Here is a 26,395-nt window from a genome sequence, read left to right as displayed (position 1 = left end):
TCCATTGCTATTATTTTGCTTATGTTAATTTTGGTGAATCCTTGTCCCTGACTCAATTTAGTTACTTTGGGATGTCTGACATGCTGGCCTCTTCCTCTATTGTAAATACTGATGCAAAGTAATTATTGACAATACCATCATTATCACTTGTCTGATTTCATAGCGTCCATTAATTCGGCACTATGGGTTCTGTTTTGGATTCAAAATGACATTTGTGTCAGACCCATAGTGGTAATGTCACTGGACTAGTAATCCAGGGACCCGAGCTAATTCCCTGTGTGTGGGGGGGTGGGGGGGGGTGGGGAGGGGGTTTGAATGCCATCACTGGTGAAATTTACCTTCAATTAATAAATCTGGAATTGAAAGGTAGTCTCAGTAATGGTGACTGAGACCATCATCGATTGTCGTTTTTAAAAAAAAAAACACCTGGTTCAATAATGTCCTTTAGGGAAGGAAATCTGCAGTCCTTACCTGGTCTGGCCTACATGTGACTCCAGACACACAGCAAAGTGGTTGACTCTTAACTGCCCTCTGAAATGGCCTAGTAAGCTACAAAGTTCAAGAGCAATAAGGATGGGCTACAAATGCTGGCAATGCCCACACCTCATGAAAGAATAAAGAACCCTGTCAGCGCATGCCCAATGTCATCCAGTGAGAGCATTAGCAAAGGAATTATGAGCGAGCAACAGACATGTGCAGTGTAGGCAAAATGCAATGTCAGTCAGTGTGCAATGCTGATTTGTTGTAAGTACTGCTTTTTCCGACCTCGCCACTCTAGCTAATACCCTCTGTTGAGCTTGTGCAGCTGAACATGTGCTCAGCAACATGAAGGAGCCACCCACCAGCTTGCAGGTTAGTTGCTGATGACTTTCTACTGGATCTGTTTGAGTTTGTGGAAGTGCTGGATGTTTTGATGTGTTGTTTTAAGTTGCAGAATTTTGCAGGGAGCAGTGCTGTATTTGGAGAAGGCCTTGGATGGGGCAGCAGGGGTTCTGGGCATACTACTTGATCCCAGACACGGGGCTATAGTTGCAATTCCCCTTGGTTCCAGCATGATATAGAGATGGAACATAGACAGTAAAGAAGAGGAAAAGCTGCTCATAAGAACATTAGAATACAAGAAATAGGAGCAGAAGTAGACCATTTGACCCCTTGAGCCTGCTCCACCATCCAATATGAACATGGCCAATCTTTTACCTCAACTCCACTTTTCTGCTCACTCTTCATACTCCTATTCCCTCAAAGACCAAAAATCTGCCTATCTCAGCCTTGAATATATTCAACAATGGAGCATCCACAATCCCCTAGGGTAGACAATTCCAAAGATGCACAACTTTCTGAATGAATAAATTACTCCCCACCTCCATTCTAAATGATGGACCCTTTATCCTAGGCCCCTGCCTCTGTGTTCTAGATTCCCTAGCCAGAGGGAACAATATCTCATTGTCTACTCTGTCACCCCCGTTCATAATCTTGTTTCAATGAGATAACCTCTCATTCTTCTAAACTCCAGAGAGCAAAAGCCCAATTTACTCAGCCTCTGACAGCCCCCTGATCCCAGGAACCAATCTGGTGAACCTCCCCTGTACTGTCTCCAAGGCAGGTATATCCTTCCTTAAGTATGTAGACCAAAATTGCATACGGGGGAAGGATAAGAACAGGAAGGAGGGCTCTCAGCAGGAGGCATTCTCCATCTTAAGTCTGCCAGGACCACTTAACTGAAGCCAGGAACAATGTGCACATTTTATGGAGGAGGTGCTTACAGAACTTGGTCAGCTCTTGCAGCCAGACCTGCAGGGCGAGGAGAACACTGCCAGTGGCTGTAAAAATGACCATAGCCCTGAATTTCATTGTGTCAGGCTGGGGAAGGTGACATATGTAACATCTCCTGGTTCATCATGCTGTATTTAAAAAAAAATATATTAATTCAAGGGATGTGGGTGTCGCTGGCTGGGCCAGCATTTATTGCCCATCCCTACTTGTCCTTGAGAAGCTGGTGGTGAGCTGCCGCCTTGAACTGCTGCAGTCCATGTGGTGTAGGTACACCCATAGTGCTGTTAGGAAGGGAGTTCCAGGATTTTGACCCAGTGACAGTGATGGAACAGTGATATATTCCCAAGTCAGATGGTGAGTTACTTGGAGGGGAACTACAGGTGGTGGTGTTCCCATTTATTTGCTGCCCTTGTCTTTCTAGATGGTTGTGGCCATGGGTTTGGAAGGTGCTGTCTAAGGAGCCTTGGTGAATTCCTGCAGTGCATCTTGTAGATGGTACACACTGCTGCTACTGTGCATCAGTGGTGGAGGGAGTGTATGTTTGTGGATGTGGTGCCAATTAAGTGGGCTGCTTTGTCCTGGACGGTGTCCAGCTTCTTGAATGTTGTGGGAGCTGCACTCATCCAGGCAAGTGGGGAGTATTCCATCACACTCCTGACTTGTGCCTTGTAGATGGTGGACAGGCTTTGGGGATTCAGGAGGTGTGTTACTCGTCGCATGAAGCCTAGCCTTTGACTGTTTTAGCCACAGTATTTATATGGCTAGTCCAGTCCATTGGCATGTGTTGGAAAGATTTACAGGTTGATACTAACCTGTTTGGCTGCATATTGAATGCATCTTCCTTGGTCATCAAGTCATGGAGTGGGACTTGAACCAGAGGCAGGAGCACTACCCACTGTGCCACAAGACCACATAGATCAATAATGATGCTTGGTGACTCCTTTTGGTATCACATATTTCTTTTGTTAATCAACAAGCTTAACTTTGTAGACTTCATTCTGATGTACTTCAAGTAAAGGCAGGAGGTGACACAATCCCTCAGTGTGCAGCTTCAGAAACCATTTTGAGAGTGATGTCTTTCATACAAGAACCTATATTTTTAAGCTAAGAGGAACAAAATGAGAACTCACAATAAAAAAATTACTCTATCTTGTCACAGTCTTTGAACAAAAATGATCTACTGTCAGAGCTATTGAGTTTTGAGATGTTCATATAGTTCATAGTATTCTAAAGGTGCTCCTTGTACCTATTGCATAAAGCAATGCACCAGAGACCTCTGCAATCTTCATTTAATTTTACAAAATTAAATGATGACTAAGCAAGTCTGATATACCAAGGTAACCAATGAAAGGATTATTAAAAATATCAGATGCTGTAGTTGATCATTAACAGATATTTTAAGCTGTCATTACAGGTGCATTTTCATTGTTTAAACACCTTTTGTATAAAATCTGTGACCCAAAGGTTTATTTGTCAAAGAAAAACAGACTTTTTGTTTCCTTTTCCTGAAGATTTTTGTTTTAGTTGCTCATAAAGGGGAGGGGTTTCCTTATCAAACAGTTCTGTATTGATGCTTCACTCAACGGGATGTGTTTTCTTAATGTGATCATGGGCTGTACAAATTTGCCCACTTTTTTCCAGTATTCTTTGCCCTATCCCCATGTGCCTGGTGCACAATGTCTGCTTTTGAAAAGGGCAACCAATAACCAATGGGCATAAAGCATCAATTTATAAAAATATAACAACATTACAATTGTTATTTCTTCCATATTCGTTCAAACCATAAGAATGGTTTTGCCCCACCTGAAATGTGTATGGTTCAATTTATGTCGAAAGAACAGAATAAACCTGAGTTTGCACCATGTTGGTCTGTTGGCCACTGCCATACCACCCACTTATATAGAATGTACTGTGTGCAATTTTGGACAACTCAGTATGAAACAGAAATTAATAACAGAGAGAGAGTATGGTGTAGATTCATCAGGACTAGGATGGCTAAGAGATACCAGAGATGAGAAAAAGCTTCAGGATTTTCATTCGAACAAAACGAGGCTAATAAGAAATTTTGACGTAGGTTTTTAAAACAATGCGGAGGTTTGAAATGAGCGTGGAAAGATTATTTCCTCTGGTGATTGTAAAATAACAAAGTGGGTTAACGGAGATTGGACTTGATACTTACAAAGTTTTGCATCTCGTCCTTACCCAACCTGCCCATTCTTGGGGTTTAAAATTACTCCCAGTGGTATCTTGTCACAGTTTACTTTAGCAGCTGCCAAGTTGGAGTCATCTGCAATGTTTGAAATTGCACTTCCAATTCCAAAGTCTAATTTCATTTGTATAAATAATGAACAAGTGGTCCCAGCAGTGTTCCTTGTGGAATACTGCTTCTCAACTTTTGCAAACCTGAAGAATCATCTTTAATCTCTAACCTGTCTTCTGTTTTGTTGGCAGTTTGCTGTCATCCTACTACGTGTCTCTGTGCTGCACACGTCCTGACATAGTCTCGGGTCCACTAAGTGGTACCTAATCAAAGGTTTTTTGAAACCTGCTATATTACCTATGTCTATTCTTGGCGAGAAGGGAAGGGTTGAATACCTGGGTTCACTTTTCAAAAAGCTCCTACCACTTCCTGCCGCCACACTTCACCTTGAAATGTTCAGGTTGCCTTTTAAGTAATACTAGTTTCTCATGATATCTGGCTGCATCAGCAGGGAACCTACATACAGCGCTCGTAACTCTGGCTGCATACAGCAATCATTTAAAAGAGCAGGATGCATCAGATTAGCCTGCTGCCTGCATTGCAGTGACTGCATCTGTATCAGTTGTATACTTGCGCACCCCACATCTATTTTAGAGGGACAAAAACAGAATTACCTGGAAAAACTCAGCAGGTCTGGCAGCATCGGTGGAGAAGAAAAGAGATGACGTTTCGAGTCCTCATGACCCTTCAACAGAACATCTGTTGAAGGGTCATGAGGACTCGAAACGTCAACTCTTTTCTTCTCCGCCGATGCTGCCAGACCTGCTGAGTTTTTCCAGGTAATTCTGTTTTTGTTTTGGATTTCCAGCATCCGCAGTTTTTGTTTTTATCTATTTTAGAGGTGTTGGCTGTTTAATCCCCATATACTTCTTATAGGCTTTGTTTCAAATATTAAACTTTTTAATCACACTACACTGTTTGAAATTGGAGCCACAGGTAGAGTTGAGTTGATTTAATGTTACTTGCCACGTACACGGTGTTCACTGAGTCATTCACCACACAATGCCTTAATAGGATGGTTTGTTACAGTTTGTATTTACTCTCCAGAATAGCAACACCATCGGATGTCCACTGGGAATAGGAGCTGCAGCACTGGTAACATTTCAAGTCATTGTGAGACTTGATTGGATTTAAAGTATAATATATTCTCTGCAGTGTATTGCTGTTTGTTTGATTGGATTTATTGTTCATTAAGCAGAATTTAAGGGTAAGAGTGTGCATAAGATTTTTTTATTCACTTAGGGGATGTGGGCATTACTGGCTGGGCCAGCATTTATTGTCCATACCTAATTGCCCTTGAGAAGGTGGTGGTGAGCTGCCTGCTTAAACTGCTGCAGTCCATGTGGTGTAGGTACATCCACATTGCTGTTAGGGAGTTCCAGGATTTTGACCCAGCGACAGTGAAGGAATGGCGATATATTTCCAAGTCAGGGTGGTGAGTGGCTTGGAGGGGAACTTCCAGGTGGTGATGTTCCCATGCATCTGCTGCCCTTATCCTCCTATGTGGTAGCAGTCGTGGGTGTGGAAGGTGCTGTCTAAGAAGCCTTGCTGAATTTCTGCAGTGCATCTTGAAGATGGTACACACTGCTGCCACTGTGCGTCGGTGGTGGAGGGAATGAATGTTTGTGGATAGGGTGCCAATCAAGTGTGCTGCTTTCTCTTGGATGGTGTCAAGCTCCTTGAGTATTGTTGGAGCTGCACTCATCCAGGCAAGTGGAGGGTATGCCATCACACTCCTGACTTGTGCCTTGTAGTTGATGGGTAGGCTTTGGGGAGCCCAGAGGTGTGTTAATTGCCACAGGATTCCTAGCCTCTGACCTGCTCTTTTAGCCACAGCATTTATATGGCTAGCCCAGTATAGTTTCTGGTCAATGGTAACCCCCCCAGGATGTTGATAGTGGCGGATTCAATGATGGTAATGCCATTGAACGTCAAGGGAAGAAGGTTAGATTCTCTCTTGTTGAAGATGGTCATTGCCTGGCTCGAATGTTACATGTCACTTGTTAGCCCAAGCCTGGATATCTTTCAGATCTTGCTGCATTTGGATACGGGCTGCTTCAGTATCTGAGGAGCCACGAATGGTGCTGAACATTGTGCAATCATCAGCGAACATCTAACCTTATGATGGAAGGAGGGTCACTGATGAAGCAGCTGGAGATGGTTGGGCCTAGGACACTACCCTGAGGCACTCCTGCAGTGATGTCCTAGAACTGAGATGATTGACCTCCAAAACTATCTTCCTTTATGCTAGGAATAACTCCAACCAGTGGAGAGTTTTCCCCCTGATTCCCATTGACTTCAGTCTTGCTTGGGCTCCTTGATGCCACACTCAGTCAAATGCTACCTTGATGTCAAGAGCCGTCACTCTCACCTCATCTCTGGAGTTCAGCTCTTTTGTCCCTGTTTGAACCAAGGCTGTAATGAGGTCAGTAGCTGAGTGACCCTGGCGGAACCCAAACTGGACATCAGTGAGCAGGTTATTGCTAAACAAGTGCCTTTTGATGACACGGTTGAAGATCCCTTCCATCACTTTACTAATAATGGAGAGTAGACAAATGTCTAATGTTTATCTTGGTTCTGCCAATGAAATCGGGCTTAGTTAGGAAAGACGAAACTTTACACAGGAACCTGAACCAGGAGAGTTCACTGAATAACGAGGTGCTGAACAACTTTAGCCACATTTGCTGGTTGTCTTAGGTTTCTTTGTCGCATTGCTGTAGACTAGGAACTTATTCATGTTGTATACAGATGATCGGGGAAAGGACTGAATATACCAGGATGTGTTTGAAAGTATAGTTTAAGGCAGACTGAGGGAGTAAAAGGCTACGAGGTACCTCCTGGGTACAGATAGAAAGCAATTGCAGCACTTGGCTAAGCGAGGTACGAAATGTGAACAGTTGTTTTGGGGAAGGCAGATGGTGAGAGAAGGGTCGGTAAAGGATGGCTGGCTTCTCTCTTAGCTGTGACAAACTTTTGTCAGCTTTGTGTTGCTGTGGGTGAAATTGGCACCAGCAACCCTGCCACCACTTGCCATTGATGTATGCTGCTCGATTTCTGGATTTTGCCACAGAGTTCCTAATAATGACTGGCATCTCTAACTAGTTTTAGTTGGAAGCACTTGCGCTGTCTCACCAGATAACCTGGAGGCTCTGGTTTACTCTCTTTAAACATTCAGATATCTTAACAACTTGCGGAGCTGCTTGAAGTTGGATTTTTAATGTGGTGTTGAGGTTTATCCTGATCTCCAGTTAGTCATTTATGGCAAAGAAGGAGACCATTTGGCCCACTGAGTCTATGATGTCTCTCAATGGAGCAATCCTGTCAGTCTCATTTTCTCGCTCTATCCCTGTAGCCCGGCAAGTTTATTTCCTTTGTCAAGAAATCAAGAAATGGTAATATTTTTCTTCTGTTAATAACCCTGTCATATTTCTTATGTACTGGAAGACAAGCTGTTGGGGGTGTAAATAAGGTAATTGGAGTAAGAGCCAGAGTGGCTACAAGAGTCTAAAGCCAACAGTAAGAAGTGGTGTTGATATGTTAATGAACCAAGAGGAACTTCAATCAGAGTTTTACATAAAGCAATAACAGGAGTAGATTTGAACTGAGTTGTTTTAGCTCAAAAGGGACATATGCAATTTGTAAAAAGGTGTGACTAAAGATAGGTTAAGTTTACTTTTGTAAAATACCTAAGAGCTAAAATAAAGAAGAGTCAAATCAAGGCTGGGAAGAAAGCATTTCTGAAGAGACTGGTTGAGACAATAGAAAGATCAAAGGGAAGGAATGCATTTAAGGAAATATTGAAGCCCATGTGAAGGGGTAGTTGTTTAGATCTCCCAGAAGACAACAGGATAGCTGGTCAGAACTCCCAGAAGACAATATGAACAAGGCTGATTGGGAGAACCAGTTGCCATCAGCCTCAGAGGTCATCCCAAGGAAAAAGGCACTGTGTGGTTAAAATTATTCAAATTTTATAGATTTTAAAATCTATAAGAATAGTTGCTGACCAGAAAAGGGGAAGGTTAGCTCTGAGGGTAGTTAAGATTTTGTGGAACTGTTTTAAAGTACTATTTACTATTTAAAGCCATTCTTGTGCTTAAGGGTAATTGTGTTTTTTTTTTTGCTTTAATTTTTTAAAATAAATGTTTATTTTACTATAAAATCATCACAAGTAGTCAAATACATAATTCTCTGATTTTAGAACCAACTACACAAATTGCCAAAACTATTTTGGCAGCTGTTTCAAACTTCCCTTTGGGATTTGGGCAGCTTGGCATTTACCATCAGCCATGCCGTAACAAAATTGGAGACTCTTTGTAGGATATTAAAAGAATAATTCCTTGATTGGCTTGGAATTGGTGAATTTAAAGACAACAAGGGTGAGAAGTATAATGAACCAGAAGTGGTATTGTGAGATTTTAAAGTGGGAGACTGCAAAATGGCTTTGGCAGTTACTAATACTTATCTGGGAGTAGATGTTATGTATAACCTTGGATGGTTTACAAAAGATAACTAAAGCTAAGTTAATAAGATTAGCAGATACATTACAATTAGGTTTACCTACAAGGCTAAGGAAATGAGACATAATTGAAGTAATAGCGCAGCATTTGAAATTGGAAGGGATACCTGAAACTAGTGAGTCACAGCTGGAGGTAGTGAGACTTCAGTTAGAAATGAAGAAGCTTGAACTTGAACAAGCAAAGGAACTGAAGAAACTTGAATTGGAAGCAAAAGAAAAGGAACGAAAAAGGGCATTCCAAAGGGAACACTCAAAGGCAGGAGAGAGAAAGAAAATGGGAAAGGGAATTGGAACTGGAGAAATTGGTAATGGAGGAAAGAGATAGAGAACAAGAATATCAGGTCAGAAAGCTGGAAGTTAAAAAATAAATCTGAGGCTGAGAGAGGTTCTGAGGATAACATAGCCACTTTTGTACAAGTGGGGAGATATTCAAATTTGTACAAGCTCTTCAAAAGTTTGAGGAAAGAGATGTTGAAACATTCTTTATCTCATTTGAGAAGAGAGGTAAACGGATGAAATGGCCAAAAGAAATTTGGACATTGCAATTACAGTCTAGGTTGGTAGGTAGAACTAATGAGGTATTTGCATTGCTGTCAGAAGAAATATCTGGGGAATATGATGCAGTGAAGGTTATTCTGAGTGCCTATGAATTGGTTCCAAAGGCATACAGACAGAAATTTTGAAATGTGAGAAAGCAGCCTGGACAGACTTGTATTGAGCTTGAAAGAGTCGAACAAAGTAATTTTGACAGGTGGATAAGGGCATTAAAAATAGAAGGAACCTATGATGTCCTTAGGGAAGTAATTCTTTTGGAAGAATTTAATGATTCACTTCTTTCAGTAGTTAGAACCCATCTGGAGGAACAAAGGGTTAAAACTGCTAGGCAGGCAGCAGAGATAGCAGATGATTGAGCTAGGTCATAAATCAAACCTACTTTTTGACACCATTTCAAATCTGAAAAGGATAAGAAATGGGAAAGTGAGAGGGAGAGAAGGAACAGCGGGAGATTCTAAGGAGATTTCACCTCAGACTAGGAAGGAGGGTGCTGAGAGTGGAAGAGATGTAAAAAAAACTTAAATGTTTTCATTGACTTTGTATGGCCAATCTTATTACAATGTGCTGGGGTTACATGCGAAACATTTAGGATTAGTAGGGACTATGAAAGGGGTTGTAATGTCAGAGGCTTTAGAACAGGACAAACTGACAGGAGTTGTTCAAGCAGAAAAGCAAGCACAAGTATTAGCCAAAAGTGTGAAAATAGGTTCACAGCCTATTCAAAGGAGTTGAAAGGCAGCTTGCAAACAAGTTTAAAGATTTCATCTGTGAGGGAAAAATCTTTTCATGTAAACAAGGAAGAGTTGGTAAAGATAAGATTTTAAGAGACAGAGGGGCTAGTCGATCCTTAATGTTAAGGGATAGTGTTATTTGTTATCCAGAGGGCGTGTTACAGGAAAAGGTTACAGGATAAGTGGAATCTAAACCTGTTCCATTGTGGAAGATAAATTTAAAGAGTAAGTGGAAAACAGGTGAGCTGGTTCGAGGAGTAGAGGAGAAATTGCCTGTTTCAGGGATTCAGTTTATCTTAGGAAATGATGTAGCTGGGTCACAGTTGTTGGTGATGCCAAATGTAGTTGAACAGCCTGCAGAAAAGAAGTGTTGCAGGAAGAATATCTTGGTTTGTTTCTGGACAGTGCGGTGACACGATCACAGACTCATAAGTTGAGAAAGGAGGAGGAGTCCAGAAGACAGGACAAAGAAACTGAAGTGCAATTAGCTTATACTATCTTTGATAAGATTGTTCAGGAAGAGAGAATGGAGGAGAATGAAGCTATAGTGTTTAGCTCAAGGAAAATGATGGAGTTATAGCAAAAAGATTCAAAAATAAAGCAGTTATACCAAACAGCTTATTCAGACACAAAGGGAAAGTGTATTCCAGAATGTTATTATCTTAAGGATAATGTATTAAATGAGTAGAAGTACATCAGGTAGTAATACCTTCTGGATTCAAGAAGGAAATTCTGAGAGTAGCTCATGAAGTTCCAGTAGGGGGGCATTTAGGAATAAAGAAAACCCAGGCCAAAATACAGAAACAGTTTTACTGGCCTGGACTGCATTAAGATGCAGCCAGGTTCTGTTGAACATGTCACACATGTCAGGTGATAAGAAAACCTCAAGCGATAATAAAACCTAAACCTTTAATTCCTATTCCAGCATTTGAGGAACCTTTTACTAGGATCCTAATTGATTGCGTAGGACTCCTCCCTAAAACAAAACTGGAAATCAGTACTTGCTGACAATCATGGATATATCCAATAGATTCCTAGAAGTGATACTATTGAGAAATATCACAGCAAAAAATCATTGACGAACTGACAAAATTCTTTACCAGATATTGTTTTCCAAAAGAAATACAATCAGATCATGGTTCAAATTTCATGTCACAGTTGTTTAGGGAAGTCATGAACTAGGGATAAAGCAGTTTAAATTGTCAGCTTATCATCCTGAATCACAAGGGGCATGAGAGTGATGGCATCAAATTCTAAAGACTATGATGAGGGCATATAGTCAGGATTACCCACAAGACTAGGATAGAGGAATTCAGCTCCTATGATTCGCTATTAGAGATGCACCTAATGACTCAACAAAGTTTAGTCCTTTTGAATTAGTGTATTGTCATAAAGTAAGAGGGCCATTCAAATTAATTCAGGAGATGTTAGTGAGTAAGAATTCAGAAACCACTCTCTTGGATCATGTATCAAAATTCAGGGAAAAATTGAACAGAGCATGTGAGTTAGCTAAAGAGCATTTAAAAATATCACAGCAGGTGATGAAGACAGAAGCAGATAGGAAGGCAAAGACTTGTAGCTTTGTAGCTGCGGAAAAAGTGTTAGTTTTGTTGCCAGCATCAGGCGAACTGTTAAAAGCCAGGCTTAGTGGGCCTTACCAAATTGCAAAGAAATTAAGTTAATTATTTAGTAAGAACTCCAGATAGAAGAAAAACCTAGAGGGTATGTCATAAATATAATACACTTCGATAGGGAGGATAACCAAAAAGAAGTATTAGTAGTGATGAATCAAGAAAAGTAAGTAGGGATGGAAGATTCTGAAATTGACTTCCCTCAAATTCAATTGGACAATGAGGAAGCACTTAAAAATTTGAGTGAAATACTGAGCTACCTTCCAGCTAAGAATCAAAGTGACTTGAGAGAGCTATTGCAGTCACATAAAACTATGTGGGGATAAATTGGGAAAAACATGATGTAGATGTGGGGAATTCTGTTCCAATCAAGCAATATCCGTATTGGTTGAATCCAGTTAAAATTATTACAAGTGCAAAAGTAAATTGAATTTATGCTCAAGGATGACATTATTGAGTTGAGTTGCAGCGATTAAAGTTCACCTGTTGTGATGGTACCGAAGCTGGATGGAACATAAAGACTGTGTGGATTATTGAAAAGCGAATGCAGTGACGAAAGCGGGTTCATATCCTATTCCATATTTGGAAGACTGCATGGAGAAAGCGGGACAATCAAAGTTCATTCCAAAGTTTGACTTGCTGAAAGGATATTGGCAAGTACCTATCGGAAAGGGCGAAAGAGGTTTCAGCTTTTGTAACATCAGCTGACCCTGTCAGTTCAAAGTCATGCTGTTTGGTATGAAAAATGCACTAGCAACCTTCCAGAGACTAACAAATAAAGTTATTGATGGAATGAGTTACTATGTTGTGTACACTGATGATTTGCTGGTATTCAGTCAAAAATGGGAGGAGCACTTACAGCATCTGGGAGAACTATTCAATCATCTACAAGAAGCTAATTTGGTGGTGAACTTAGCTAAGAGTGAACTTGCGAAAGCACAGGCCAAATATTTAGGCCATCCTGTTGGACATGGTAAGATGTAAAAATAAAGGCGATTGATGAGTTCCCAGTGCCTTCAACGAAAAGGCAATTTTTATGATTTCTGGGCATGAATGATTTTACAGGAAGCTCGTGCCAAACTTTAGCAGCGTGGTTCATTAAATGAACTCTTTTTAAAAAAAAAAAGTTCATTAGACATCAGAGTCCCAAAATACATTCAAGAATCTGAAAACTGTGTTCACAACAGCACTGGTTTTAGCGACACTGAATTATGTCGAGCAGTTTAAATTGGCTATTGATGCAAGTGATGTTGGTATTGGTGCTGCATGGTTGCAGGAAGATGATGCAGGTATTGAAAAGCCTGTGGGATATTTTTCAAAGAAGTTAAATATTCTTAGAAAAGAATACTCCACCGTTGAAAAGGAAATACTGAGTTTGGTACTGGCATTGCAACATTTTGAAATTTATCTGGCGAGCAATTCATCAGAAACAATTATTTACAGTGACCATAACCCATTAAGATTTTTGGAAAAGTTTGAAACCAGAATGCTAGACTGTTTAGATGGAGTCTATTATTACAACCATTTCACTTGCAAATTAAAAACGTGGCTGGATTGGAAAACTTAATTGCTCATGCATTATCAAGGGTTTAAGGTGTAAGGAAGATTGGACTTGTGAAACCTGGGGGAAAATGACTGAATTGGACTCTATTTTTACTGAAACCTTCGGTATATTATGTTATTGCATGCATTTTATAACATTATAGTATAGTGTATAGAGATAAGTAATTAATAGGAAAGAGGTTGAGAAAACGAAAGCGTCTTTTTGAATGATGAATGTTCATTTTCTAAAAAAAGGGAGCAGCTGTCAAGAAAATAAATGGTAATTTTCTTCTGTTAATAACTCTGTCATATTTCTTATGTACTGGAAGACAGGCTGTTGGGGGTGTTAATATGGTAATTGCAGTAAGAGCCAGAGTGACTGCAAGAGTCTAAAGCCAACAGTAAGAAGTGATTTTGATATGTTAATTAACCAAGGGGAACTTCAATCAGAGTTTTACATAAAGCAATAACAGGAGTAGATATGAATTAAGTTGTTTTAGCTCAAAGGGGGATATATGCAGCTTGTAAAAAGGTGTAAGTAAATAAAGTAAAGATAGGTTAAGTTTACTTTTTTAAAATACCTAAGAGCTAAAGTAAAGAAGTCAATACAAGGCTGGGAAGAAAGCATTTCTGAAGAGATTGGTTGAGACAATAGAGAGATCAAAGGGAAGGAATGCATTTAAGGAAATATTGAAGCCTATGTGAGGGAGTAGCTGTTTAGATCTCCCAGAAGGCAGCAAGATAGCTGGTCAGAACTCCCAGAAGACAGTGTGAACAAGGCCAGACCAGGAGAACCAGTTGCCATCAGCTTCAAAGGACACCCCAAGGGAAAAAGGCACTGTGTGGTGAAATTACTGGAATTTTATAGATTTTAAAATCTATAAGGATAGTTGATGACCAGAAAGGGGAAAGTTAGCTCTGAGGGTAGTTAAGATCTTGTAGAACTATTTTAAAGTACAGTTTACTGTGTGAAGCCATTCTTGTGTTTAAGTGTAATTGTGTTATTTTTTGGTTTAATTTTTTAAATAAATGTTTATTTCACTATAAAATCATCACAAGTAGTCAAATACATAATTCCCTGATTTCAGAACCTCTCTTCATACTATACAAATTAAAAAAAACCCATTTTGACAGCTGTTTCCAGTTTCCCTTTGGGATTTGGGCAGCTCGACATTTAATATCAGCTGTGCCATAACACCTTTAAGCCCCCATTCAATTTCCTTTTGAAATCATTAATTGTCTCCAGTTCCACCACCCTTATGGGCAGTGGATTCCAGGTCATCACCACTTGCTGCATAAAGAGGTTCTTACACACATCCCCCACATCTCTTGCCCAAAACTTTAAATCTGTATCCCCCCACTCCTTGTACGATCAATTAATGGGAACAGTTTTGCCATGTCCACCTTCTCCAAACTTTCACAATCTTGTACACCCCTATGAAATCTCCCCTCAATCTCCTTTGCCTCAAGGAGATTAACCCCAGTTCTCCACCCTAACCTTGTAGCTAAATTCCCCTCATCCCTGAAACCATTCTGGTAAATCTCCTCTGCACCCTCTCAATGACCCTCACATCCTTCTAAATGTGTGACCAAATCTGGATGCAGTACTCTGGCAGGGGCTTAACCAGAGCTTTACAAAGGTTCAGCGTAACTTCCCTGCTTTTGTACTCAATTTATGGAGCTCAAGATACTGTATGCTTTGCTAATCCCTCTCTCAATATGTCCTGCCACCTCAGAGATCTGTGCACATGCAGCCCAGGTTCCTGAGCGCTCTTTAGAATTGTGCCATTAAGTCTTAATTACCTCTCCCTATCCCTTCTGCCAAAATGCATCATCTCACACTTTTCTGTATTAAATTCTATCTGTTACTTGTCTGCCCATTCTGCTAGTCTATCCATGCCCTGTTGCAGTCGATTACTATCATCCTCACTTTTTTGCCAAACTTCCAAGTTTCATTTCATCAGCAAATTTTGAAAATTTACTCTTTGTCCCAGTATCCAAGTCAGTAAATGGCTCTAGCACTGACCCTTGGGGAACACCACAGTCTACCATCCTTCAGTCTGAAAAAACAGCCATTTACCATGACACGGTATTTTATGTCTGCCAATTTTTATCCAATATTCTTCCTCCTATTCCATAAGATTCAATTTTGTGAACCAGCCTTTTAAGTGGTACTTTGCCAAATGTTTCCTTAACATCCATGCAGATAACATCCATTTCTTTCCCTTCATCTACCTTCACTATTACCCCATCAAAAAATTCCATTAGATTGGTTAAGCATGATCTGCCTTTTACAAATCTGTTCTGGCTCTCCGTAATTAACTCAAACTCTCCCAAATGCCTGTTGATTTTTATTTTCCCTGATTATTCTTTATAAAACCTTACCCACCATTGGTATTAAACTGCTTGGCCTGTAGTTACTAGAATTGTCCTTGCGCCCTTTTTTGAATAAAGGTGTCACATTTGCCACTATCCAATCCTGTGGTACCTCCCTAGTCACTCGGGATTTAGACATGTACTACCCAACATTAAAGTACATGAAGGTATAACTTCTGAAGAGAAATGCACAGAAGTCTTTTCTTTAACTGCAGGAAAGAGGATTTTGAGAGCAGAGAGTTTAAAGAATATGATGAAAGTTTGCAAAATATAAATTTGAATAAAAATTTCACAATGAGGGTTGAACTGCAATGAGGCAAAAATTCTGCCTGATGCTTTGGCTAGCTGTTGACCCCTTCCGAAATATTGGGGTGGGGTTGTGCTTTTTGACACAGTTGAGGAGCTAGCTGTCAGAATAGAATCCAGCTGCTCTGGAAGGGGGATATTGAGAGCCAGAATAGACCAAAGAAGAAGTCCCAGAAATTGTAGCACCTAATGTTTGGTCCCTGTCTGCTGGCAGTCTCATCACAATCAATCTTGGAGATCGATAGATCTTCTCTTGGCTCCCAGGCTTATCTGGCTTTTGTACTGTCAGCTTGTCGATGCGTTAATGTTGCAGTCCCATCACAATGAAATGCCTGCTCTAGTTGTGAGAGCGGCTGTTACTAATTTGGGGAGAAGTTAAAGCATTATCCTTAAGTTTATGTAAGAACTGGTTTCCACCTATGTAGGGTGGGGGCAAGGAATAGGGCGCATGTGCCTGTGTTCCCTGAGTTTTGTAAATAAACCAGTGTTAAGGAAAGACTGGCTCCAGATTCCTCCTTTACTCAGTGACTGAGCGCGAATTATAACAGATGATGTGCTGGGATTGGTCAGCAGTTATTAGTGGGGCAGGGATCGGCGGGTGCTACAGTTAGGATAGGAAGAGCCCTCTCTCTTTTGACTGCGGTTTTCAAAAATGCACCTGCTTAATTCGAAGATACCTGACGTATTATTGACCTCCTCTTTCTCTTACTTGCTGATGCTTGCATGTTTTCCAGATCCCGTCTGCTGGCTGTCACCATCTGTTCAATTCTAATGAGCCTCCAGTGCAATTTCAGCACCTCAAACCGATGTAGTAAGTCTCTATCTACCTCTTTTGTTTAATTTTAATTTTTTTGGTGAATTGCATGGCCGGTGGGGGCATTCTCGTCTGAGTCAGAAGATTGTAGATGTCAGAAAGATGCCATTCCAGACACTTGAGCACAAAATATAGGCTGACATTCCGGTGCAGTACTGAGAGGGGTGCTGCACTGTTGGAAGTGCCGTCTTTAAGTTGAGTTGCTAAACTGAGTCCCCTTCTGTTCTTAAAACATTATGTGACAATATTTTGAAGAAGAGCCTGGTGTTCTTCCAAGTGTCTGCCAATACATACCTCTCAACCAACAGCACTAGAAACAATTATTTGGTATTTGGTCATTATCTCATTGTTGTTTATGAGATTTTAATTTTTTTTATTCCTTCATAGGATGTGGGTGTTGCTGGTAAGGCCAGCACTTGTTCCCCATCCTTAAATGCCTTGAACTGAGTGGCTTGCTAGGCCATTTCAGAGGGCAACTAAGAGTCAATCACAATATCCTGTGGATCTGGAATCATGTGTAGACCAGACCAGGTAAGGATGGATGGCAGATTTCACTTCCCTAAAGGGCATAAGAGAACTGGTGATAATTTCATGCTCTCTATTACTGAGACTCATTTTCAATTCCAGATTTTTTTAATTAATTGAATTTAAAATCTACTAGTCCCTGCAGTGGGATTTAAACCCATGTCCCCAGAGCACTAACCTGGCCTCTGGATTACTAGTCCAGTGATATTACCACTATACTCCATCTCCCAATATGTGTGTCAATTGTCTGTCATATTTCCAACAACAGGGACTACAATGAAGTACATCATTGGCTGTAAAGCACTTTAGAACATCCTATGGTCCTGAAAGGCACTCTATAAATGCAACTCTTCCTTTCTCTATTTTCTATATTATGCAGTTTGTGATTTTAATGCTTCTCATCTTCCAGCAGCAGAACAATTTTTAAGCACTTTAAAAAAAAATGTAGGTTACAGTGGTGTAACAACTGCATGCTTGGGTCTAGCTGTTTGAGTCCTAATTCCAATGTAATCCCATGTTAATATTTGGGAAAGAGCAGACTAGTTTATAAAAACAAAAAAACTGCGGATGCTGGAAATCCAAAACAAAAACAGAATTACCTGGAAAAACTCAGCAGGTCTGGCAGCATTGGCGGAGAAGAAAAGAGTTGACGTTTCGAGTCCTCATGACCCTTCAACAGAACTTGAGTTCGAGTCCAAGAAAGAGCTGAAATATAAGCTGGTTTAAGGTGTGTGTGTGGGGGGCGGAGAGATAGAGAGACAGAGAGGTGGAGGGGGGTGGTGTGGTTGTAGGGACAAACAAGCAGTGATAGAAGCAGATCATCAAAAGATGTCAACGACAATAGTACAATAGAACACATAGGTGTTAAAGTTAAAGTTGGTGATATTATCTAAACGAACGTGCTAATTAGGAATGGATGGTAGGGCACTCAAGGTATAGCTCTAGTGGGGGTTTTTTTTAAAAAAAAAAATAAAAAAAACCCCCACTAGACCTATACCTTGAGTGCCCTACCATCCATTCTTAATACCCCACTAGAGCTATACCTTGTGCCCTACCATCCATTCTTAATTAGCACATTCGTTTAGATAATATCACCAACTTTAACTTTAACACCTATGTGTTCTATTGTACTATTGTCGTTGACATCTTTTGATGATCTGCTTCTATCACTGCTTGTTTGTCCCTACAACCACACCCCCCCCCTCCACCTCTCTGTCTCTCTATCTCTCTGCCCCCCACACACACACCTTAAACCAGCTTATATTTCAGCTCTTTCTTGGACTTGAACTCAAGTTCTGTTGAAGGGTCATGAGGACTCGAAACGTCAACTCTTTTCTTCTCCGCCGATGCTGCCAGACCTGCTGAGTTTTTCCAGACTAGTTTATAGTTTGGGCTGATCTCATCAAGTCTTTCATAAACACAAGGTCAATGACCTTTCACCAGATCCCATTCAGGACCTGAAATGTTAACTCTCTTTCTCGCCACAGATGCTGCTGAGTATTTCCAGCATTTTTTGTTTTCAGATTTCCAGCATCTGCAGTATTTTGGTATTGTGATTTTATGATGTCTCTGTAGGATATGACTGGCCCTAGATTGTTGAACTGCCTCATCTCGGCAGTGAATTGACAATTCCACTCAAAGAAGGTACACCATGGAACGTGTGTCAAATGGTCACACTGCCCTTCATAGGAGAGAGTAGAGGGAGCATTCCTCATTACAGCTAACCACGTTGTACTGAACCATTCTAATTCATGTACATCAGTGCCACTGAAGATGACATTAATGGAAATATCTGGGGTTGTGTTTGAGGTTTTGTCACAAAGACAGCAACACAACAGATACCTATCTCTTTCTCCCCTCACAGATGTAAATGGTGTGAACAATGGGGTTATCATCATCCCAGTGATCCTTGGCTTCTCATCAGTGGTTCTGATCATTATAGTCTTATGGAAGACTTGTAAAATGAAACAAGAGAGGGAGCGTGCCCCAGTCCTAATACTGCAAGGTGGGTGATCTTCTATTACCTGAGACAGGCTATAGTGGGGCATTAGCAAATGTTGGAGCTTTGTAGTTACCTTCTCTTCAATCCTGCAGGTCCATGGGCTAATCTGCAATTACCGAACATGCAGTACTTCCCATTTTATTTATTTTTTCACAAGATGTGGCCGTCGCTGGCCAGGCCAGCATTTGTTGCCCATCCCTAATTGCTCTGGAGAAAGTGATGGTGAACTGCCGCCTTGAACCGCTGCAGTCCATGTGGTATAGGTACACCCACACTGCTGTAAGGGAGTTCAAGGATTTTGATCAAGGGACTGTGAAGGAATGGTGATATGGTTCCAAGTCAGGATGGTGAGTGGCTTGGAGGAGAACTTGCAGGTGGTGGTGTTCCTATGTATTTGCTGCCCTTGTCCTTCTAGATGGTAGTGGTTGCGAGTTTGAAAGGTGCTGTCAAAGGAGGTTTGGTGAGTTCCTGCAGTACATCTTGGAGCTGGTACACACTGCTGCTACTGTGCATCAGTGGTGGAGGGAGTGAATATTTAAGGTGGTGGATTTTTCAGGGGAGTTATTGGGAGTAATCACAATTTGGGTGTGTTAGGAACAGAGGAAACGAATTCCTGAAGGAAAGTTGTATGATTTTAGAATCTTAGAATGTGAAGAATCTTCAAGTTGGTACCAGAAGCAACCGTGTGAAGGAACAAACTGCTTCTCCATCCTTATTATAGAACAATGTAGTACAGAAGGTGACTATTCAGCCCAGCAGGCCTGCACTGATTCTTTTAAACAGTAATTCAGTCATCCTTTCATTTCTCTTTACTTTAAATGTTTGAAAGGCAGCTGGAAGCAATGACGTGGGCCTGAAACTGATGCAGAAGGTTGAGGCAGAGCAGGATGTTATCAGTGAACATGCACGGCTGTCCCCGTGATAATGTCATAAAAGGTAGCTTATAAATTAACTGCACCTTGCATTAATATAGCAAGTTTAACATTGATGCTCAGGGGAATAAAAGGAGCCTCATAGTCACATGCTAAACATGCTGTTTGGGGAAGATAAAACCAATTTCAAATGCTTACAATCCTCTCTGCTTCCAAAGCCCATTGATGGAAACTGTTTGTTGATGTTGTTTTGTGCTACCCTTCATTGGGACTATAACCAGCTCAATCAATTGCTGTTTGTACTTTCTCAATGTAATTACTTTGAAATCATGTTATTGGCTCCTTAAGTTTTGGGATTTTGGATTCTAAAATATTGAGCCCTTGCGATAGTCCTGTAATTCCATACCAGGCATCATTTTATAATTTACACTATCCAAAGTCTGCATCTTATGCATTTCTTTTATATTTGTACTTGTATGATTCAGCCTTTTTAACTTTTTTTGAGTAATTGTAGTTTTTGAACCGGAATCTTTGTGTAGACAAACATGAGCCTGTGAAGCGGTTGGAGAATGAATATGAATTAATGACAAATGCAACAGAATGGATTCTGGCAGCCAAGGATCCCTCTCTAAAACGGTGGGAAATCCCAGCAGAAAACCTAACTGGGACTTTGGAGTACATGCAAAGTGGGAGCTATGGACCAATATATAAGGCCAATATCCTTACTACGGATGGATCTGGAGAAGTGAAAGCCGTATTTAAATCTCTCCATGGTAAGTGAGGAATATTTCTTCCTGCTTTCCAATCCTTTTTTTTGAATGGCTCAACTCTACTTTGTACAGCCTTTAACAGTGGGATAAATGGTATTCTGAAAACTAAGGCCTTAACACTCTATTTTCAATGGTACAGAGATACTCATTTTATATACTTTCTTAACTTTTTGTCAGATTAGAGCATATGATCAATGCGATCCTCATAGATCATGACATTCTTAACTAATTGGTAGCTTTCATGCTATACTGAATGCCCAATTAGAAGATTCAAATTGGAATTCAAATTTTGATATTCTGGATTTTACTCTTGCTTCATTTCAATAGTTTAAATCCTATAGGTTAAGTACAGTAGTAAGAAATGCAGAAAATTCCTTTTACCACGAAACTACACCATTGAAGCATTCCTTGAGTTGAATCAAGAGGCATAATAGTAAGCAATGCTAGTGCTTACTGGCAGTAGTACTGGTCATTGTAGGTCTGCAGGGATGAATGGTGACTGATCTTACTTTGCTATCTCTACATGGGGCAAACCCAAGCAAATGGAGAGATGGGGTGGTGTGGGGACTGGAAATCTGAAATTGCTACCTCATGCCCGCTGGTTGCTACTTTGACCAGTGCAGAAAACGTGGCAGGTCACGACCCAATGCACTTGCACACTGGCAATGGGACTGCCAAATTTCTGCCTACTTCAATTTTTAATTTAATTGAGTTTGAGATTTTCAGTGAGATGGGTGGTTTTCTGAAGCTTGTGTGAGCCACATTATGTCAGACGGGCCATGAGCCGAGGGGGCTGCCCATTCTGGAGTTGGGAACCTTTTGACAGATAAGTTTTAAAAAGTTGTTGCCAACGTCATGTCACAATTAGACGCTGTATGATAATTTAAGTATGTTTTTAATGGAGTGATTGATGATAGGACTTCTGTTCTTAAAAGGTAAGTGACCATTAAATTGACTATCATTGTGAAAGTTTTCAGATGCATAAATTGCTCTTCTGCATGCAGCGGTATTGAGATTCAGATTTTAATGTGTCATTTGGAACCTGTGCTTTAATCTTTACATTGATTGATGGCCATTTGTTGAGCCTTTGAAATAACTGAACAGATGAGTGACTTCTTTGATTGACAGCTCAGACATCTGTTTAGCCTTTGAAGCAGTGCACCAGGGGGCCATCTGCTCCACTATTTAAAAGGTTTTGGTGTATTTAGCTCTGGAGGCATTTTGACTCATTATGAATGCTTGGCTGAGCTCTAGTCTCCACTAATGGATTCAACTCAGCAGGGATTATTGATATAGCCATCAAGGGAACTGGGAGCTTTGTTTGGATTGACAGTTTGAGCTCCTAAGAGGAGTATACTTTGGAGGTTTTTGAATCACTGTTTGTTTTCTTTGATGGTTTCATGAATATCTCAAAGACCTCCCAAAGTTATGATGTTAGGACTTGAGTTCTGTCCATAGTGGATACTGGGGGAGTGGGCATTAGGGGTGGGAGAGGGGTGAGGGCTAGGGTGCCTAATATTCATGTTTAGAACTTGGCCGAAGTCCCAGCGAACAGACGCGGGCCTTCAAACCTATCTGCCTCATCATCAGCCCACTTCCATTCCTACCTTGGGTCTGCTTCAGGAGGTGGCAGCCCTGACTCCCGCCATCCACTGCGAAGATAGCTTGGGCGAGCAATGCTGGCAGGAGGCAGGACCACAATGTCAGGAAATCTCCAAAATCATGACTCTCGACTCCGAGGGGAATATCCGGCCCTAAGGGTCCATGTCTTGAGCTTTTTTAAAGGTTTGTTTCTTGTAGTTTTTGCCATGCTGGTATGATTACATAGTTGGACAATGTCAAGTTAAGCCCACTTCACTGTTTGTGATTGCAAGACAGGCCAAAAGTGAATGCATTGTAGTTTACAAGCTAAAATTCAATCTAAATGGGGACATGTTCATTGAAGTACAGTGGGACAGCATACACTTGAACCAATCGCTGTTAATTTCTTTTGAAAGGTATTTGCAGTAATCTTTGTTGATAATGTTTTGCAAGGCACCTATTTATAAACTATAAATGCCCCAGTGGTGTGTGCCTTAACTGTAAACAATATGCCTAGAAATCCATTGCATCATCTGAAACATCAATCAGATGCCTTTTCACCGGGAGAGGTGTGCATGCGCGGGCGGGGGGAGGTGCGCTCGCGGGTGGGGGGGATGTGTGCGTGTCTGGGTGTGGAGGTGTGTGTGTGGGTGTGGAGGTGTGTGTGTGTGGGTGTGGAGGTGTGTGTGTGTGGGTGTGGAGGTGTGTGTGTGTGGGTGTGGAGGTGTGTGTGTGTGGGTGTGGAGGTGTGTGTGTGTGGGTGTGGAGGTGTGTGTGTGTGGGTGTGGAGGTGTGTGTGTGTGGGTGTGGAGGTGTGTGTGTGTGGGTGTGGAGGTGTGTGTGTGTGGGTGTGGAGGTGTGTGTGTGTGGGTGTGGAGGTGTGTGTGTGTGGGTGTGGAGGTGTGTGTGTGTGTGGGTGTGGAGGTGTGTGTGGGTGTGGGTGTGGAGGTGTGTGTGTGTGGGTGTGGAGGTGTGTGTGTGTGGGTGTGGAGGTGTGTGTGTGTGGGTGTGGAGGGGTGTGTGTGTGGGTGTGGAGGGGTGTGTGTGTGGGTGTGGAGGGGTGTGTGTGTGGGTGTGGAGGGGTGTGTGTGTGGGTGTGGAGGGGTGTGTGTGTGGAGGGGTGTGTGTGTGGAGGGGTGTGTGTGTGGAGGGGTGTGGGTGTGGAGGGGTGTGGGTGTGGAGGGGTGTGTGGGTGTGGAGGTGTGTGTGGGTGTGGAGGTGTGTGTGGGTGTGGAGGTGTGTGTGGGTGTGGAGGTGTGTGTGGGTGTGGAGGGGTGTGTGGGTGTGGAGGGGTGTGTGGGTGTGGAGGGGTGTGTGGGTGTGGAGGGGTGTGTGGGTGTGTGTGGGTGTGGAGGTGTGTGTGGGTGTGGAGGTGTGTGTGGGTGTGTGTGGGTGTGGAGGTGTGTGTGGGTGTGGAGGTGTGTGTGGGTGTGGAGGTGTGTGTGGGTGTGGAGGTGTGTGTGGGTGTGGAGGTGTGTGTGGGTGTGGAGGTGTGTGTGTGGGTGTGGAGGTGTGTGTGTGGGTGTGGAGGTGTGTGTGTGTGTGGGTGTGGAGGTGTGTGTGTGTGTGTGGGTGTGGAGGTGTGTGTGTGGGTGTGGGTGTGGAGGTGTGTGTGTGGGTGTGGGTGTGGAGGTGTGTGTGTGGGTGTGGGGGTGTGGGTGTGTGTGTGGGTGTGGGGGTGTGGGTGTGGGTGTGGGGGTGTGGGTGGGGGTGTGGGTGTGGGTGTGGGTGGGTGTGGAGGTGGGTGTGGGTGTGGAGGTGGGTGTGGGTGTGGAGGTGTGTGTGGGTGTGGAGGTGTGTGTGTGGGTGTGGAGGTGTGTGTGTGGGTGTGGAGGTGTGTGTGTGGGTGTGGAGGTGTGTGTGTGGGTGTGGAGGTGTGTGTGTGGGTGTGGAGGTGTGTGTGTGGGTGTGGAGGTGTGTGTGTGGGTGTGGAGGTGTGTGTGTGGGTGTGGAGGTGTGTGTGTGGGTGTGGAGGTGTGTGTGTGGGTGTGGAGGTGTGTGTGTGGGTGTGGGTGTGGAGGTGTGTGTGTGGGTGTGGGTGTGGAGGTGTGTGGGTAGGTGCGGAGGTGTGTGGGTGGGTGCGGAGGTGTGTGGGTGGGTGCGGAGGTGTGTGGGTGGGTGCGGAGGTGTGTGTGGGTGGGTGCGGAGGTGTGTGTGGGTGGGTGCGGAGGTGTGTGTGGGTGGGTGCGGAGGTGTGTGTGGGTGGGTGCGGAGGTGTGTGTGGGTGGGTGTGGAGGTGTGTGTGTGTGGGTGTGGAGGTGTGTGTGTGTGTGGGTGTGGAGGTGTGTGTGGGTGTGGAGGTGTGTGTGGGTGTGGAGGTGTGTGTGTGTGTGGGTGTGGAGGTGTGTGTGGGTGTGGAGGTGTGTGTGGGTGTGGAGGTGTGTGTGGGTGTGGAGGTGTGTGTGTGGGTGTGGAGGTGTGTGTGTGGGTGTGGAGGTGTGTGTGTGGGTGTGGAGGTGTGTGTGTGGGTGTGGAGGTGTGTGTGTGGGTGTGGAGGTGTGTGTGTGGGTGTGGAGGTGTGTGTGTGGGTGTGGAGGTGTGTGTGTGGGTGTGGAGGTGTGTGTGTGGGTGTGGAGGTGTGTGTGTGGGTGTGGAGGTGTGTGTGTGGGTGGAGGTGTGTGTGGGTGGGTGTGGAGGTGTGTGTGGGTGGGTGTGGAGGTGTGTGTGGGTGGGTGTGGAGGTGTGTGTGGGTGGGTGTGGAGGTGTGTGTGGGTGGGTGTGGAGGTGTGTGTGGGTGTGTGTGTGGAGGTGTGTGTGTGTGTGGGTGTGTGTGTGGAGGTGTGTGTGTGTGTGGGTGTGGGTGTGGAGGTGTGTGTGTGTGGGTGTGGGTGTGGAGGTGTGTGTGTGGGTGTGGGCGTGGGTGTGGTGGGGGTGTGGGTGTGGGTGATGTGGCTGTGGGGTGTGTGGGTGTGGGGTTGTGGGTGTGTGGGTGTGGGGGTGTGGGTGTGTGTGTGGGTGTGGTGGGGGTGTGGGTGTGGGTGTGGAGGTGTGTGTGTGTGGGTGGGTGTGGGTGGGTGTGGAGGTGTGTGTGGGTGTGGGTGTGGAGGTGGGTGTGGGTGTGGAGGTGGGTGTGGGTGTGGAGGTGTGTGTGTGGGTGTGGAGGTGTGTGTGTGGGTGTGGAGGTGTGTGTGGGTGTGGAGGTGTGTGTGTGGGTGTGGGTGTGGAGGTGTGGGTGTGGGTGTGGAGGTGTGTGGGTAGGTGTGGAGGTGTGTGTGTGGGTGTGGAGGTGTGTGTGTGGGTGTGGAGGTGTGTGTGTGGGTGTGGAGGTGTGTGTGGGTGGGTGTGGAGGTGTGTGTGGGTGGGTGTGGAGGTGTGTGTGGGTGGGTGTGGAGGTGTGTGTGGGTGGGTGTGGAGGTGTGTGTGGGTGGGTGTGGAGGTGTGTGTGGGTGGGTGTGGAGGTGTGTGTGGGTGGGTGTGGAGGTGTGTGTGGGTGGGTGTGGAGGTGTGTGTGGGTGGGTGTGGAGGTGTGTGTGGGTGGGTGTGGAGGTGTGTGTGGGTGGGTGTGGAGGTGTGTGTGGGTGGGTGTGGAGGTGTGTGTGGGTGGGTGTGGAGGTGTGTGTGGGTGTGGAGGTGTGTGTGGGTGTGGAGGTGTGTGTGGGTGTGGAGGTGTGTGTGGGTGTGGAGGTGTGTGTGGGTGTGGAGGTATGTGTGGGTGTGGAGGTGTGTGTGTGGGTGTGGAGGTGTGTGTGTGGGTGTGGAGGTGTGTGTGTGGGTGTGGAGGTGTGTGTGTGGGTGTGGGTGTGGAGGTGTGGGTGTGGGTGTGGAGGTGTGTGTGTGGGTGGAGGTGTGTGTGGGTGGGTGTGGAGGTGTGTGTGGGTGGGTGTGGAGGTGTGTGTGGGTGGGTGTGGAGGTGTGTGTGGGTGGGTGTGGAGGTGTGTGTGGGTGGGTGTGGAGGTGTGTGTGGGTGGGTGTGGAGGTGTGTGTGTGGGTGTGGAGGTGTGTGTGTGGGTGTGGGTGTGGAGGTGTGGGTGTGGGTGTGGAGGTGTGTGTGTGGGTGGAGGTGTGTGTGTGGGTGTGGAGGTGTGTGTGGCTGGGTGTGGAGGTGTGTGTGGGTGGGTGTGGAGGTGTGTGTGGCTGGGTGTGGAGGTGTGTGTGGCTGGGTGTGGAGGTGTGTGTGGCTGGGTGTGGAGGTGTGTGTGGG

At 43.7% G+C, this 26,395-nt stretch overlaps 1 protein-coding gene across 4 annotated transcripts in view; it reads left to right on the top strand.

Annotated features, from left to right (window-relative positions):
• Positions 1-26,395, top strand: part of si:ch73-206d17.1 (tyrosine-protein kinase STYK1) — a 130,991-nt gene that overhangs the window by 8,780 nt on the left and 95,816 nt on the right. For 3 of the 4 annotated variants that reach the window (XM_041207120.1, XM_041207118.1, XM_041207119.1), the window contains exons 2-4: positions 16,425-16,501; positions 18,894-19,034; positions 20,443-20,676. In XM_041207120.1, the coding sequence (XP_041063054.1) occupies positions 16,462-16,501; positions 18,894-19,034; positions 20,443-20,676 (415 nt within the window). In that variant the 5' untranslated portion in view covers positions 16,425-16,461. The remainder of the gene's footprint in view (positions 1-16,424; positions 16,502-18,893; positions 19,035-20,442; positions 20,677-26,395) is intronic. The other variant, XM_041207121.1, reaches the window with a different exon arrangement.

Source organism: Carcharodon carcharias, chromosome 15 (genome assembly GCF_017639515.1).
Source record: "Carcharodon carcharias isolate sCarCar2 chromosome 15, sCarCar2.pri, whole genome shotgun sequence".
NCBI classification, from domain to species: Eukaryota; Metazoa; Chordata; class Chondrichthyes; order Lamniformes; family Lamnidae; genus Carcharodon; species Carcharodon carcharias.
Note: the sequence above shows the minus strand (reverse complement) of the source record. Positions and strands in the feature narration are given on the sequence as shown.